We start from the raw sequence: 17,616 nt of genomic DNA, 5'->3' as shown, positions 1-17,616 counted from the left end.
AGACAACAGCTGTAGCTCCTGCTCCAGGGGATCCAGCATCCTCTTCTGGTCTCCAGGCAACGATACTATTGTACCTACCCCACACCCCAACATGCACATCATTAAAAAAAAAATCTAAGACAAAAACTTCTGATATACAAAGCATTGGCAAGGATGTAGGAGCTTTCATTGCCTACATCCGGTGTGGGTACAAAGTGGTTCAACTACTATAAAGAACTGACCGGAAACAAATATATATAAAGAATTGCTGTGTGTGTGTGTGTTGAGGGGTGTGTGTGGGGTGTGTATGAGAGAGAGAGAGAGAGAGAGAGAGAGAGAGAGAGAGAGAGAGAGACACCCAGCAATGCTACTCCTGAGTTCAATAGAAATACATATTTATTTCCTAAAAAAACCTACCACTGTCATATCAGCTTTGTTCACAAATAGTCCCAGGCCGACATTTTGCATGTTCACCAGGAGTGGACTGGATTCAAGCAGCAGAATACAACAGACCAGGGCTGTGGCAGGAGCAGGTGGACCCCACAGACTCACTGTGGTCGTCCATCTGCTCCATCAGCTGTACGCATGGGGTTTGATTGCAGCTGGGCCAATTCTGAAAACCAATTAAGCTATTTTAAAGATATTTAATTTGTTTACTTATGCCAACACTAATCTGTTTTTTTAAAAATCTCTTTATAATTTTGAGATAAAGTCACAAAGGTTGTAGAGAAATTAGAATTTACACAGACCAGAACATAAGCACCCCCCACTGTGCACCCACCACAGGATCCCCATGATCCTGGTCTGTAGGAATCCAGGCATTGATGCAAAATTGAGAGCGCAAGTTCCCTGAGGTTAAAGAGTACATACCTTATAGAGCAACGAACACCTCGGGTGGCTGGGCAGAAACAAGGGAGGTTACTGCGGTGGTGTGAAGATTTGAGCCATTGGTCACCTAATCCCTTTATCTGGACTTGCAGCTCAGGGCCTGCTCCTCCCCATCTGCACACGCATGCTCACTGCCGGCCTCTCACTACCTGCAAGCACACACTCGCTTCTAGAACACTCTGTCTCTCTACATGATTTGGACCCCTCATAACTCCCATGTACCCCTTCCTGAGCCCATTTCTTTGCTCTCTGCAGGAGAGAGAATCTGATTTGACCTTATAAATCTGCCTCTACTCCATGGAACAAACCTGACATCCTTGTGTTGTGTGGTGAGAGAATCTCTCATCGCTGGCCTTCCTTCCAACCTAGGCATGAGTGATCTAGGCCCCAAGTAAGTGCCTTTGCCTTTCTCCTCTGTGTATCAACTTATTGCTATCCTCAAGTCTCCTGTCTCCAAACAAGGTCTCCTACACTTGAACCCTTGTCATCGCCATGCGATCTGGCCAATTCTATCCCACCACCTAGCATACAGATAATATGTAGGATACGATGGAGTCCAGCCCTCTAGGAACTTACAGGCCAGTAGAAGGCATGGCCAAGGTTACTGGTGCACAACCCAGGTAAATGCTATAAAGTGGGCATGAATTGAAGCCAGAGAACCAGAACATTAGCATAGTGACTCTTCACAGGGTGAAGGAGGACTGGAGTGGACACGGAGCAAAAACTCAGCCAACCCCATCCTGCAGCCCCCACCTCTGATAGCCAGGGAGCCCCAGACACAGTCAGCAAGGTTTCCATACCTCAGGTGACAGACTGTGACTTGTGGGATTCTACCACCTTTCTGTCTGACCCTCAAGGAGAGACACAGAGCTGTGCGGTAAGAAGGTATATAATCTACAATGGTAGGAAAGAAATGGTGCATCCAATTTGCTCAATAATTTATTTTATTTAAGTATTATAAAGTTCTATTTTCAGCACTTGGGAACAGTTTGGAAAGCTATCATGTCAGTAGGATGACTACACGTTTAGCATTCTGTGGTGTCACAGCTACTGCCTGTGACCGTCAGACTGGAGGGTGGTCAGGTTGCTAGGGGTGCACAGAATGATGGGTCTCAGCTCTGGGTCAGGAGTGCTCATCAGAGGACTCAGTTCTCTGAAGGGAAGGAAAACAGTTTGAGGGAAGGAATAACTAGTTCTCACAAAACCTGGGGAAAATGGATTTCTCAAAAGGAAGAATTTCCCCACATCTTCTGGTTTTTTTTTTTTTAAATGAAAAAAATTAAAAAAGCATATTAGAACACTGATTAGAGAGAGGAAAAAAAACCACTTAAGTTGCACGCGTGTACATGTGTGTGCATGTGTGGTGCTGGGGCCAAACCCAGGGCCAAGTGCTCTACCACTGAGTTCTGACCCCAGAGATAAATGTAGTTTTAAAAGAAATAGTTGTATTTAAAAATTAAATGAAAGATTATAACAACTATGTTGGCTGATATCAAGTTTTAAATTTTTCAGAAAAAAAAGATAAATGGCATAAAATAAATACATAAAATGCTCTTATTTATTTGTTTGTTTGTTTGTTTATTTGTTTGTTTGTTTCTGAGATGGGTTCTCACTCTGTAGTCAAGGCTGACACTGAACTGAGATAAATCTCTGGTCTCATCCTCCTGAGTGCTGGGATTCTAGTAATGGGTTACTATGCCCCGCTCTTAGACTGAATACTCTCTTAGAGTTTCTAAAGGGAGTACTTTTCTAATCCAGGCGTCTTTAGTAGGAAGAGCTAACGAGCCCTTCCTGCCAACAGGGACGGGGCAAAAAGACTGTTCCAGTGGCCACGTGGGATTCTTTCCTAGAAGGTGTAGGCATGGAACACAACTGTGGCTTCAGAATACATGTCTCTGCACTTCACGGGAACCCTAGAAATCGGGGGAGCCATGGTGCCTCTAGATTTTACTCCTGTATATGTGGGTAAAGGGAGGTCCTTGCCACAAAACAAAGGCACCAGGAACAAAACTGAGCCTTCAAGAATTGCAACAATAGCCACTTGAGATCAGAAGCAAGAACCTTTCCCAGCCCAGCCGGTTGCAAAGCATCATGGGAGTCAGGTGGGGCGTGGCTTATCCTCAAAGTGCAATCCACCACAATGCCAGCTCTGGTGAATAACTGCATCCCTCCGTGGCACCTGCACTCAGGACTCCAGGGAACTCCAGGGGAGTCCATCTTCTCTCCAGCTACAGTCTCCGGAGAAAGCCGAGCTTGAAGCTGCTTGGGATCTGGGTCATCTCCAGGGCATGTGGTGAGGCGGTGAAAGGAAATGTGACTTGAAAAAGATATTTGGTATCCAGCATCAGCTGTGACGAGTCGCCCCGGTTATTCAGAAGAGCCTGAGGGAGGTCAGAACCAAGGGGAGGGATCAGGGAACAGGTGCATTCTGGTTCACCATTACTCTGGTTTGCCACTACTGAGGTCAAGAGTCAGGAAAACCCAACAGCTCTGTCTCTGTCAGAGAACACCAGCAATCACAGGATGTGACACCCACGTGGTTTAGGACACAGTTGGGGGCGGGATTTGGGCAAGGGGCAGGGTGGGGGGCGGGGGGGTAAGCCTATCAGGGCCTTTGGTGCAGCTAGCTCCCAGGAATAGTCACCTGATGTTTCACCCCAAAAGCCCATTCCCATAGGACAGGCTGAGTGTAAATGTATTTTTATCCCCCTTTAAAAGTTACACTTGGGGCTAGAGAGATGGCTCAGTGGTTAAGATCACTGACTGCTCTTCCAGGGGTCCTGAGTTCAAATCCCAGCAACCACATGGTGGTTCACAACCATCTGTAATGAGATCTGATGCCCTCTTCTGGTGTGTCTGTAGATAGCTACAGTGTACTTATATAATAAATAAATAAATCTTTAAATAAATAAATAAAAGTTACATTTATTCGTGTGTGTGTGTGTGTGTGTGTGTGTGTGTGTGTGTGTGTACACATGTGAAGATCAGAGGACAACTTGTGGGAATCAGTTCTCCACCATATGGTTCTTCTACCACAAAGGTTCTGGGGGTTAAACTGAGGTCTTCAAGCTTGGCAGCAAGTGCCTTTACCTGCTGAGCCATCCTGCTGGCATTTTGTATTCTTATGTATATGTCAAGGTCAAATTCTAAGCTCAGACATGAAGTTTTAAACATTTGTTTGTTTGTTTTTAAAAATTTATTTATTATTATAAATAAGTACATTGTAGCTATCTTCAGACACACCAGAAGAGGGCATAGATCTCATTACGGATGGTTGTGAGCCACCATGTGGTTGCTGGGATTTGAACTCAGGACCTTCAGAAGAGCAGTCATTGCTCTTAACCGCTGAGACATCTCTCCAGCCCTGTTTTTATGTTTTGTTTTGTTTTTTTATCAAATGCATTTGTTTCTTTGTTATCAGGATTGCTTTCTACCCTTTACATTTTAAAAAACTGCCAAGTCTGGTGGTGCACACCTTTAGTCCCAGTACTCAGGAGGCAGAGGCAGGCAGATCTCCAAGTTCGAGGCCAGCCTGGTCTACAGTTCCAGTACAGCAAGGGGTACACAGTGAAATTCTGTCTTAAAAAAAACCAACCAAATACATTTTTAAAATTAAAAAATTTCATGTGTGTGCAGAACCCACAGAGGTCAAAAGGGGGCATCAGATTCTCTGGAGCTGGCGTTTTAGGTTGGGAGACTCAATGCAGATGCTGAAAACTGAACTACTGAGCCATCTCTCTGGCCTTACATTATACTCTTAATAATTATGAGGACTCCAAAGAGCTTTTGTATATGTGGACACAACTAGTGATATTTTACCATATTAGTAACCAAAACAGTATTTAAATATTAATAAATTAGTTAAATTGAACATAACATTTTTGTTTAAAAAATAGCTAAATTTTCAGAATGAAAAGCAAAAACAAACAAAAAGGCAGCACAGTGAGAAGCAGGACAGAGGTTCCTCTGTGAACCTCTTAACTTAACGTCTGACCTTGTGGAGATTTTGTGGGATGCCTGCTTCTGTATTCAGTGTGCTGAGATACATTGCTCTGGATTAAGTATGAGGGAACTCTACCTCATACAGGCACAGCTTTTGCAAAAAGCAAAGGTTTTGCAGACTCTTGGGAGGGTCTCCAGGTTCCCCAAGATCCCCCTAGTTTACTGGAAGAGAACCTTTGGGGATGATCATGGAAAAATGGGTCTGCAGATCTGCTTCCACGGGGCTCTGCCCATTTGCTCTATGCCTCAAGATGAGCTGCTGAGTGACATGACTCAGTGGGGAAAGGCACTTGCTGCCAATCCAGACAACCTGAGTTTGATCCCAGGGACCCGTGAGATGGATGGAGATAACTGACTCTTGTAAGTTGTCCTCTGACCTCTATTCACACGTTGTGGTAGACCACACACACACACACACAAGAGCTGAAGGTCAGATCTTGGTTTATGTTTCTATTCCTTCTCAGCAGGACTGGAACAATCAAAAAGCCACCAGCTGTCTTTGAGCTGGTGTTTCATATGCTTGGCAACCATGCTTTAACCTTGGACTGCCACATTTGAATCGAGCATCAGTGTATTATAGAGTATCAGAGGTCAGATTAACATGTTCACATAAAGATCTCACCTGTACTTTGCGGACGAAGGATGGATTGACTCTTTTCTCGAAGTCGTCTATAGGTGTGTATGAATTAAGGATCTTTATGATCTGCGAACATTACAGAGCACAGGATCAGACCACGAAAAAGAGCCAACAGTTCTGGACATTTGGGAGCCTCCAAGAAGTATGGGTGGATCTTTTATATTATAATTTATCTCTGGAGCCAAGTGCTGTATGATCCCAAGGGAACAGAAAACAGCATAGGGTACAGAGTGCAGCACAAACTAACCACACGGTCAGATGTCACTGAGGGGGTCTCCCCCTCCGGCCCCCCAGCCCCTGCTCAGCTGAGTGCACATGTACACTTGAAGTCAGCCTTGAAGCCTGCAATCAGTATATACCAAATAGTCGTCAGGAAAAAAAAAAGAGGAGACGGCACGGAGGGTCAGTTGCACCTCACAGCGGGCTAAGCTGGGAAATGCCTAAGGACCTGCCCTTCAAGGTTCAGAGAGGAGCTCGGCCAGCCTGCTCACCTGCACAGCAGACAGGGAAGTGCAACACTGGGCGATCTCCTTGGCATCACTGTCTGTGGTCTTCTTCACCTGCAGCAACCAGGCTGCCTGAGAGAGGGGCTCCAGTGTCTCCTTGGCTAAGCTGCTCTGCACATTCTTATCTTTTAGCCATTCTTCCAAGAAGCTGATGTTGCACCTAGAGAAAGCCAGAGGGACCTTTCAGTACAGTGTCAGACCCCTCAGCGTGTCCTAGAGGCCGGCAGAGCTCACTGCATGTTTACAAGCAAAGCCCAGCAGTCTCTTACTTAAAATAGGAGGGGATGGACCAGGAGAGAGCTTTTCGGATCACCACCATTATCTGTAAGACAGCAGTGACATAATAGGACAGTGTCAAAAGTCCTATGTGGTGGGAAAATGTTGGCATGATGATGTTGATTCTAAATGGGTTGTGAATACATAAATATGTGTTCTGCGATTCCCACTAAGAAGCAACATAATAAATTAGAAAGATTACAAAATATTCTAGACACACACACACACACAAAGGCAGAAAGAGGAAACCAGAGAAACAAAACCCAGGAGGTTCACATGGAACATAATATGGCAGGCGCTGGAGAGAGAGATGGCTCAGGGGTTGAGAGAACTTCCCACTCTTGAAGAGGGGACCTCAGTTCAGTTCCCAGCATGTAGGGAGGCTGCTCATGATGGCCTCGAACTCCAACGGCAGGGGGATCACTGCCTCTGCACCACACTCACATACACTTACCCTGACACAAACATATACATGATCGAAAAAGAATGAGAATAAATCACAAGAAAGAAAATGACATGGGAAACAAACCTAAATATATCACAAATTACATTAAATTAAAATGGTCTAAATTCTTCAATTAAGAAGAACATATGGTCAGACTGGATTAAAAAAACAAAACAGGACGTGGGCTGGAGAAAGGGCTCAGCAGTTTTACAGAGGACCTACTTTTGTTTGGTTCCCAGCACCCACATCAGGCCCCTCACAATCGCCTGTAACTCCAGCTTTAGAGTCACGGTTTCAACCTTCCTAATGCTGTGACCCTTTAAGGCGCTGCTTCACGCTCCAGTGATCCCAACCATAAAATTCTCTCCTTGCAGGGCTGGACAGGTGGCTCAGTGGTCGTAAGCATTGACTGTACTTCCAGTGGACCTGAGCTCAATTCCCAGCACCCACATGGGAGCTCACGACTGTTTGTAACTCCAGGATCTAACACACTCATACAAACAGACATGCAGCGAAACACCAATGCACATAAAAAAAAATAAAATACTTTAAAAAATTATCTCATTGAGACTTCAGAACTGTAACTTTGCTATAGTGATGAGCCAGATGTAAATATGTGATATGCAGGTTATCTGATATGTTATCCCTATGGGGGTCATGACCCACAGGTTGAGAACCACTGTTCTAGAGGACTCTGATGCCCTCTTATGGCCTCTATGAGTATTGCACTGACATGTACATAGTTTCCCCCCATACAAGTAATTTAAAAACAAAGTCTTAAAAACAAACACCAAGATACTTGTGTATGTTATCTACAAGAAACTCACCTCATATATGCCATAAATATGTTAAAAGTAAATAAAATATGTTATGAAAATATTAATCAAATAAATCTGGAGTGGCCATAATAATCTTTTAAAAAAACTTCAAAGAAAAGAAACTTTCCAGGAAGGGATAGCAGGACATTCTGTAGCGACAAGAGGGCCAGTTCCCCCAGAGATTTGATGTTGTAATCTATTATTAGAGTTTCTGGGAAACATCATTCTGATTCCTATTTCTAAGTGTTTAACTGACAAAGTAATGATCTATGGCCGCAATGGAATTAAACTAAAAACAACAGAAAGGTGACAAGCAGGATCCCAGGTGTGAGCAAGGTGTGGGGCTGTAGGACCCCAGGTGTGAGCAAGGTGTGGGGCTGTAGGATCGCAGCCAGGTGTGAGCAAGGTGTGGGGCTGTATAGGATTCCAGGTGTGAGCAAGGTGTGGGGCTGTATAGGATTCCAGGTGTGAGCAAGGTGTGGGGCTNGGTGTGAGCAAGGTGTGGGGCTGTATAGGATTCCAGGTGTGAGCAAGGTGTGGGGCTGTATAGGATTCCAGGTGTGAGCAAGGTGTGGGGCTGTAGGATCCCAGGTGTGAGCAAGGTGTGGGGCTGTAGGATCCCAGGTGTGAGCAAGGTGTGGGGCTGTAGGATCCCAGGTGTGAGCAAGGTGTGGGGCTGTATAGGATTCCAGGTGTGAGCAAGGGGTGGGGCTGTAGGATCGCAGCCAGGTGTGAGCAAGGGGTGGGGCTGTAGGATCTCAGCCAGGTGTGAACAAGGTGTGGTGTGGGGATGGAACCTTTGTATATGCTAGGCAGGCACATTACCAGCTGAGCCACCTCCCCAGTCCCCTGCTTTGTCTCAGTTGAGGCTCGTTCAGGCTCACAGCCTTCTGCTTAGATGTGAAATGGGCAGTTTATTTTTTTCAGTTCTCAATAAAAAGCAAAGGATTTGCAAAGTCCCTTTGAGTGCCCCTTTGCATCTAAAACCTATAATATGGAGCCATGGGATTTTGTCCATGTGGTTTATGGGAAATCCAACTTTCATGAGTGCTAAGAATGCATGATAGATTCTTTGCAGGGATTTCTAGGCTTAATATACCTTGTCACCTCACTCAGATGATAGCACACACCTATGGTCATTTCCCAAGCTCTCAGAGCACACATAGGTATCAACTGCCTGAATATACGCCCATGTCCTAAATATCTTCCTATGGTATGTGGTCTTAGTCACCACGGGTCCTCAATTTAGATGGGGTTCATGGTCCTTACAACTGTGTTGCCATGCCTCCAAGATGGACCCCATCTGCTTTCACTGCATTCTGAACCCTCTTGGTCTGGATCGAACCCACCTCTCTACGGCAGTCCCGCGGGGTCCTAACAACAGATTACTGCTTACTCCAGGCAGAGCCGGGGATGGATCACACCTTTGTCTTCATCCATCTCATGCCTGCCATGTTCCTCTTTCTCAAGCTTGTCACCTAGTGCTCATCTCTCTGGCTTCCTCGGTACATCTGTCCTCATCTGCTGTGACATGATTGGTGTCTTAGACTACTACTTAGCTGTGTTGAGCCTCTCGGCAGTTTTCTGGATTCTCTACCCAACTGGGCCAGTCACCAAGCAAGTGATTGATACTAGTTAAGAATACGATAACCTTGGAAACTCAGAACCCATGACGTACTAATATCGTTCTCATAGACTAAAGCATCACGTTGGCAGTAGAGTGTGAACGCGTTGGTGTGCAGCCACCAACAAACCAGCGCTCAGAGGGCTCAGTGGAGCCTTGCATGTGTCCGAGGGATTGGGGGAGGGGGTGGGGCGGGGCGTAGGGAGGGTCCAGCATCGGGAGCATTTCTTCCAGCCGGCCTCTGGGAAGTGGGGCACAGCATGTGGGTTTTACCTGATCTGCATGCCTTTCCTGCAGGAGCACATGTCCTTGCGCAGGAGGAGGCTGTTGAGGGTCACCGCACCGACCAGGTAGAACAACTGCTTGACCGCCTGTCTCACAATCTCGGGGTCCAGGCCGTTCTGACACATGGTGCTGTAGAAGTAGCTCAGCTGCTGCAGGATGGACGTCATGGTGTAGGCATCTGTGTCGTCGATGCTGGATGAGCGCTTCCGGAAACCAGTGGGCTTCAGGCCGGAAATGCCCTGAAGGCTCTCATACTCCAGCATGCCTGGCACTGCCAGAAGGGCGGAAGGCTCCTTACACAGGGGTCAGCCGGGTCACACGTCCCCTAATCTCAGGTGTCTTTGCTCATAGTTAGTGGGTATCGTTGTGATAGAGTGGTATGGTTAATTTTGGTTGCCAGCTTGATGGGATTTAGAACCAACTAGGAGACAAACTTTTGGGCCTGACTATGAGGGATTTTCCAGGATTGAGTAAATGGAGGTGGGAAAACCCACCTTATTTGTAGGTCAGAGGCATTCATGCATGGGGTCCTGGACCAAATAAGAGGAAAAAAGCTATCTGAGCTCCTTCGAGCATCTCTCTCTCTCTGCTTCCTCATGGTGGATGCAGTATGGGCAGCTGCCTCGTGGTCCTGCCAGTTGGCATTCTTGCCTTGGTGGACTGTGTTTCCTTAATATGTGAGTCAAAATCTTATATGTGTGCTATTACTTCTTTTGACATAGAAACAAACAAGCAAAAAGTATTACTACTTAAAAAAAGAACTGAATACATTGGGGTACCAGAGTATGCCAGGGCCCGAATCACAGCTTACAGAAGGGCAGGGGCACTTCCTGGAGGCTTGAAACAGTGGTTCTCATGGGAAAGAGAGCTGCTAGCTAACAGCAAGTAGGTCGGGGTCTGGAGTCATCAAACCCCAAGATATTTAAGTTTTACAGAGTGGAGTAAATTATACACAAATGTGAGTGGGATTTGCGGATTTCAAAAACTATTTGGTACAGCCACATAAGAAACCACACAGCACATAAAATAAATAGTGTAACTTCTCCACAGGGTTTTCTTCAGGAAAAAGGCATACGTATACAAAGAAAAAGGTCAACTATGTACTAAGGTTTATAGAGTCATTTTAAGCAAGCTAAGAATTGAAAGGTAGACATTTATGCTGATTATGTATTCATAGTTTTTTGAGCTATGTCATCCATAAGCACATATACTACACACGCAGTTTCTATTTTAAAAAGTCTCTTGGGCTGGGATTGTAGCTCAGTTGGTAGAATGCTTGCCTACTATGCATGAAGCCTTGGTTTGATTCTCAGTCCCAAGCAAAACCACGCATGATGGCATATACCTGAAATCCCTGCTCTTAGGAAATACAGGCAGAAGAATCATGAGTTCAAGACCTTCCTTGGCTATAGTTACATATCAAGTTCAAGGCCAGCTGAGGACATAGGAGACTCTGTCTCAAAACGAACAGCTTCGATATTACGATAGAAGAATCTCTCGGTCCTATTCTCTTCTTACCTATTATCGGCTGGAGGTTGTTTTCCATCACAATGATGAACTGATGATAAATCCGTATGGCCACATCACTGAGAATCTGTCTGTATTCTGTAAGATCAAAATTGTTCAAGCAGTTCTTATTCTGCTGTGGGCTGTTATACTTCATGAATTCCTGGAAGTAATTGGAGCACAAACATCAGAGAGCTGTGGGCAGGATGGAGACTGAGATGCTGTCTATACTAAAGATGCTATGATCAGCATCTAGGGTAATGCCGCAGCTTAAAACTTAGTGTTTGCTTTTAAATGATAGCGATTTATTGTATGATCTTAGTCAGTCACACCTACAGTCACAACACTGTCCCTGGAGCAGGAGCTACAGAGGAAGACACCCAGTGTTTGCTCTGGCTTCTCATGTGGAAATACCCTAAAAGCCACTTGGTTACTCCATTTCAATGAAAAAATACCCCTTGTGAAGCTTAAAGAAGAATGCCTTTATGATATCAGTTCCTAGAGGGTTGGAGTGCAGGCGTCATCGACTTATGGGTCGTGGGAGAATGAGTCTTTTAGAGACAACAGTTAGCATGATGAACCAGAGGTTACATTTTGTTTCATCATACTGAAACCCACAGAATGTCCCCTTCAGGAGGAAACAAAGCTATCTCATCTCCTGAGGATCTGAAAGCTTATTGACCAAAGCCTTACACTAAGACCAAGGCCTGAACTTCTTGGAGTCTCTAGCATGTAGTAACATTTAGGCACATAACAGGTGATAGGCAGATTGGCCTCCTGGGTGAAGAGGAGGCCAGCAAGCTAGCTGGCATAGAGGCTGTGAGGAGTGGGAGGAGAGCATCATGGTAGCCATTGTGTGCCTTGGTGAGCCAGATCAGGAGGTGGTCCCAGGAGGCCATCAGCAGGACAGACATGCTCCCTACCTCTTCTCCGCTATACTGTTTCAGGCAGTTGAGAAAATGGCAAGTGTTGGAAAGCCAGAAGGACAGCATCTCCAAATCTTCAAAATGTTCCTTAGACAAGAGAAGAGAATGTTGGGTGGGTGTAGCCACACACACTTTTAATCCCAGCACTTAGGGGAGGCAGAGGCTGGTAGGTCTCTAAGTCTGAGGCCAGTCCGGGATTACATACTGAAACCCTGTGTCAAACAGAAGAACTAGCTTAGCTGGTAACTGGTGATCTGTGTGCCATGCGCATGTGGCTCCCTTTCCCACAGAGCAGCCAACTGGGGGTGGTCTAGCTACTTGGTCATTCTGATGAACACAGCTAGGGAGCGACATTCAGCAGGCTGAATAGAGCCTGGGCCCAATATAGCTGTGTGGAGTAGGGCCCGCCCTTCAAGCTGGATGAATCATTAAGGGATATACAAGAAGGCTCTCCATCTTCTTCAACAAACTGCCTGTGGGGGTGTGGTGGGATGGGAGGGGGTCTCAGCTATTGTACTGAACTTAACAAAGTCATCGACCTAATGAACACATGGGTCTTCTTTTCTGGACTAGGAAAAACCGTAACCATAAGGTTTTCATTTAAAAAGTGTGTGTGTGTGTGTGTGTGTGTGTGTGTTTTGTTTGCGTGAGTGTCTAAAAGAGGGCATTAGATCCCCTAGAACTGGAGCTATGGATGGTTATGAACCACCATGTGGGTTTTGGGAATCAAACCAAGGACCTCTGTAAGAGTGGCCAGAGTTCTTAACCACTGAGCTCTCTCCCCAGCACGAATAATAATAATGTTTTAGGAAGGAGAATATACTTGCCAATAAAAGACATGAATAATTTTTCAGTTTCCCATTTCCCTTACTGCTTCCCTGATAGAGCACATATCCCTCACACATGAGGAGGTGGAAGAGCGAGGATGGTAACTACCAGGCTGTGTTCTCTCTGTAAGTCTTTGAGGCCCCCTGGCAGCTTGCCCATATGTCTTTCCTTAGTGGCACCGCTTCTTTAGGGACTCACACATGGCTCTCCAAAGGTCAGATGCCAAGGGCATACAAAGACCGGGTGTTGGTCATTTCCCAGAACTGTTTACCAATCAGACACTATACCAAGGACCCACATCCAAGGCTGCCCCTACCTTAACCACATGCTTGATGCCGTTAATAGCACTGTTCATGAGGGATTTGAGCATGTTGGCGTCGTTTAGGGAGTCCGCATATCGCACACACATGAACAGGATGTGAGCTGGCAGCCCTGGGATCATGTTCACCACCACACCTCGGGGCTTCAGGTCTGCAGCAGAAAGAAACAAGCTCTCAGCTGCTGGGGAGCCCCCCTCCTAGGACTGCTGATGGAGGTTGCTGGAAGGGAGGGTAGGAGGGGTAGGGCTCCTGACCTTTCTGTGCTTGGGCAGAGCCTGAAAGCACAGATGTGTCTTCTCTCAGAGAAACTCAATCTGGGTTCTTATTTGGCTAAAGTAAATGGGGGTTACTGGCTCCCTTCACACCTCATTTGTAAAGTGATCCCATATTTAAGAGTCCAGATAGGAGAAAGAAGTTGTAATTTTCTCTAGTGAGGAGGCTCTAGACATTGGATTCCCCAGTATAACAAAGAAAGTCCTAGGCATCTCATTCCAATCCCTTTGATAAGGATGGAAGTCACCAGAAGCTGTCTTGAATAGAGACACTAGTGACCAGTAGTACCGAAGAGACAGGGAAACGTCAGAGAGGGACTGGAGAAGTGCTCAGGGGTTAAGAGCACTGGCTGCCCTTGCAGAGGACCCAGTTCAGTTCCCAGCAACCACATGGTGGCTCACAATCATCTGTTATCTTCAGTTCCAAGGAATCTGAAACCCTTTTCTGGACTCCATGAACACGAAGACTGCACATGGTGCACATACATACATATATACATGCAGGAAGACACTCACACACATTAAATAAATAAATAAGCTAGTATTTTAAAGAAAGATGTCAGAGAGAAAGAGCAGAGATGAAGAAGGAGATCTTGCAGGGAAGCGTGAAGGGAAAACAGCATCTTCCTGTGGCAGAGATCAGACAACTGCAGAGAGGAGGTCTCTTCTGTGTCAGCGTGGGTTGAGTGGTGTTAGGGTTTGAAACTGAAACGTCCCTTATAAACTTAGGCTTTGAATATTTGTTTCCCAACTAGTAGTGCTATTTGGGGAGACTAGTACCTAGCTAGTGAAATTAGATCATTAAAGGTGGGCCTTTAAAGAAGACCCCAGGTTCCCTGCGGATGCCTCTGGTTCCATGTTGTGCACAGGTTTCGCCATACACTTGTAGCACCAGGAACTCAGCTGGTCCCCCATGCCAAAACAAATCTTTCTTTTATTTGTTTCTATCAGGCATTTTGTTAACAAGAATTTAAATGTAATCAATAGCACAATACTTTTTTATTGGGACAGGGGGGTGATGACGCAGGGTTTCTCTGTGTAGCTCGGCCCATTCTGCAACTTGCTCTGTAGACCAGGCTAGCCTCAATCTCAGAGATCTGCTTGCCTCTGCCCTTGAGTGCTGGGATTATAGGCGTGCCCAAACATGGGTCAGGAGCTGTGTCTTCCATCCTGACCCTACCATTACCTGGGAGAAAGTTGGGGCAGTAGCTCTCAGCTGAGGACCATTTTGGTTCCCCAAAGGACACTGGCAGTCCTGACACGAGTTTCTAGTGTAAGCAGAAGCAAGCAATGTACTGCTGTGGTTTTCAAGTGCAAAACCCCTCTCCCTCAACCAAGAATAGCTGGGTATGTTAGAGCTAAAGCTAGGAAGCTTCAAGCTAGGGAAGAAGCCATGAAAGAAGAGAGAAGAGAAAGGCCAGCCCTGCCCAGGACTCTGGAACTGATATTCAAGTTCTCAGAGAGAAAGCATAGCCCAGCCATCTGAGTTTGATTACCAAGAATGAGGTTTTGAATGAGCTTCCCCTCATCTTCTTTCTTGTATTCCAGCATCCCCAGGTACTCCCTGGATCCTGAGGGCAGGTGCACATGGTTGGCTGCAGACAGAGGCAAACGGTCAGCTACATACACAGAAACCACACTTCCCGGATTCATAGTGAAGATACTGACTGAGTCCTCTCCACTCGAGAACTGCTGCAGCTTTAGATTTCTTCCTATAGTGACTTCTATCCGGGAGTATGGCCACTGTTGAATAGGCCAGGATGTCCTTGAATGAATCCTATTGAGTGTCTGATGCATCGCCAACACATTGGGGGAGGGGAAGAAACCCAAAAGAGTGCCTTGATGCTATCTACAGCGAAGGGTGCAAGACTCAGAGAACATGGCTAAGTCTCATGTCCTATAGGAGCCATATAATCACAAATGTAGTGGTATTAATGTTGGACTGCTAAGTTTGGGGGTAATGTGTTACATAATAATGGATAACTGATACAGGCAGAAAAGATTTTGACTTAAATGTATTGAGTTGAAAGAAAATAGTCAAAGAGACAAACTGAATCTGGGGCTTAGGAAAAGAAGTGAGGGTTAGATGTGGGTTTGGGTAGGCATTATTCAGAGAATGTAGCTCAAGGTTCCGTTCATCTATCCATCCTCCATCTATCTTCCATCCATCCACCCATTCACCTTTCACCCATTCATCCATTCCCTATCATCCATCTGTCATCTTCTATCCACACACCATCTGTCTATCCACCCATCGTCCATTCATCCATCAGTCCATTATCTACCCATGAATTCATCCATTCACCAGTTCCAACAGTAGAACCATAAAAGACAGGATACCCAGACCTGGTCCTGCTCTCATGGGGCAGATTGGCACGGAACATCTATTCCTGGAGAGGAAAGAGTCTCTGCTCAGTTGAAGCATTTACAGGACAGTGGCTGTGTCTGCCTCTATTTCAAATGTAAGATTAATGTGGACTGCCTATGAATAAAGGAGCTCTTCAAAGGAACAAGCATGGGAAAAGAAAGAGATGGTTTTAGGTGCAGTCTGTGCTGGGAAGTGTGAAGAGCAGGAGATGAGAGCAGAACACTGGCTTGAACATGGACTCCAAGGCAGAGGGAAGGAAGGCGGTGGCTCCTTTCCTTGGGTCTTACGGCTACACACACCATTCAGCTGAGGTGCCATGTCTGCCTTCTTCCTTTCTGTTTATCTCTGCTAACAGACATTGGGATACTCAGAGATCCACTATCTGTGTAGTCTTCAACATGATTCACTGGATACTCCATTTCAATTTCATTTTGAAAGTGTGGAGCTATCGGAGGAGGTGGAGAACGTATTTGTTTGTGGTTGTCTCTGGAAATGAGAGTATGTGGTGTCGGATGCAGTGAGCTTTGATGCCTCGAAGGCTCTTCAGCTCATCCCTAGGTCCTAAGCCTGACCCGTGAGCCTCCTTCCATTGGGCTTTGTGGGCTTTGGACAAGGCAGTGCTCACACACTTCCGTACACAGCGCCTTACCTAAGAGCTCGAAACAACGAGGCTATCCCCCCTTACCTTTCTCAATCGTCTTGGTCAGAGTCTTGACTTGATCCTGTAGCCTTCTGATCATTCTGTCCTTCATGTCTAACTCTTCCTCAAGATCCTACAGAAACCCAAAGAAGCAAGGGCTTTTATTGGAAGCTTCTTTGGTTTCGGTTTTGTTAATGGTTTTATGGAGCCGTATTTCACATGTAAAACTCATTCACACACATGATTTGCACAGCAGTTGTTTTCTGTATTAGCCAGCTCTAGACGTTTCCAACACACCCCTAAAGGACACTAAAGACGACTCCCAAAGAACACGACATCTGGGTTAGCTCAGGGGGTCAAGGGGCTTGTCTCCAAGACTGATGCTGAGTTCAATCCCCAGTACTCACATAGTGGGTCCTGCAAGTTGTACACACACACACACACACACACACAGAGTCCTTGTTAGTTTTTTTGCTAACTTAACATAGGCTAGAGTTATCTCAGAGGAGAGAACCTCAATTCAGAAAATGTCTCCTCCAGACTGGACTGTGGGGACTTCACTTCATTAATGATTTACGTGGGAGGGCTCACCCCATTGTAGGTTTTAACATCCCTGAGCAGGGAGTCCTGGATGATATAAAAAAGCGTGCTGAGCAAACCACCAGCAAAAAGCCTGCAAGCAATGTTCCTCTATGGCCTCTGCTCAGGTTTCTGCCTTGAGTTTCTGCCCTGACTCCCCTCCCTGATGGCCTGTGATGAGGAATGTGAACTGACATAAGCCTAAGTTGTTTTGTTTGTTTGGTTTTGGTTTTGGTTTTTTTTTTTTAATCACAGCAATAGAAATCTTAAATAAGGAACATAAAAACCTAATTCAAAAAAAATTAAAACACTGTAGCCTTTAGCTGCCACCCTCTAGTCTGTTTCTGTAGTCAACAATTTACTGTGGCTGTGGGTTTGTCTATTCTAGACACTCTGAACCAAGGGAATTACACAAGACTTGGTATTTTACTTCTGATACTTCCACATAACAATATTTTCATATGGTTAGTATCTGTTTACAACTTTCTACTCTATGGATATCATACATCTTGATCTATATTCCTTGATTACGAACTAATGTCCAACACAGACTTTAAAAATAGGGGACTAATATCCAATATATATAAGGAACTCAAGAAGGTGGACTCCAGAAAATCAAATAACCCCGTTAAAAAATGGGGCTCAGAACTGAACAAAGAATTCTCACCTGAGGAATACCGAATGGCAGAGAAGCACCTGAAAAAATGTTCAACATCC

General features: G+C 45.5%; 1 protein-coding gene across 5 annotated transcripts in view; it reads right to left on the bottom strand.

Moving 5' to 3' along the window:
- Positions 1-1,845: 1,845 nt before the first annotated feature.
- Positions 1,846-17,616, bottom strand: part of Myo5c (myosin VC) — a 74,486-nt gene continuing 58,715 nt past the window's right edge. For 3 of the 5 annotated variants that reach the window (XM_029481126.1, XM_029481129.1, XM_029481128.1), the window contains 9 exons: positions 16,366-16,453; positions 14,809-14,907; positions 13,037-13,191; positions 11,890-11,979; positions 10,979-11,129; positions 9,449-9,731; positions 5,998-6,172; positions 5,492-5,572; positions 2,448-3,248 (listed from right to left, as the gene is read on the bottom strand). In XM_029481126.1, the coding sequence (XP_029336986.1) occupies positions 3,096-3,248; positions 5,492-5,572; positions 5,998-6,172; positions 9,449-9,731; positions 10,979-11,129; positions 11,890-11,979; positions 13,037-13,191; positions 14,809-14,907; positions 16,366-16,453 (1,275 nt within the window). In that variant the 3' untranslated portion in view covers positions 2,448-3,095. Of the gene's footprint in view, positions 2,021-2,447; positions 3,249-5,491; positions 5,573-5,997; positions 6,173-9,448; positions 9,732-10,978; positions 11,130-11,889; positions 11,980-13,036; positions 13,192-14,808; positions 14,908-16,365; positions 16,454-17,616 lie in introns of those variants that run through there. The other 2 variants (XM_029481127.1, XM_029481130.1) reach the window with 2 other exon arrangements.

This window comes from Mus caroli, chromosome 9, assembly GCF_900094665.2.
Source record: "Mus caroli chromosome 9, CAROLI_EIJ_v1.1, whole genome shotgun sequence".
Lineage (NCBI taxonomy): Eukaryota > Metazoa > Chordata > Mammalia > Rodentia > Muridae > Mus > Mus caroli.
The sequence above is the reverse complement of the archived record's forward strand: the minus strand, read 5'-3'. Positions and strand labels throughout refer to the sequence as shown.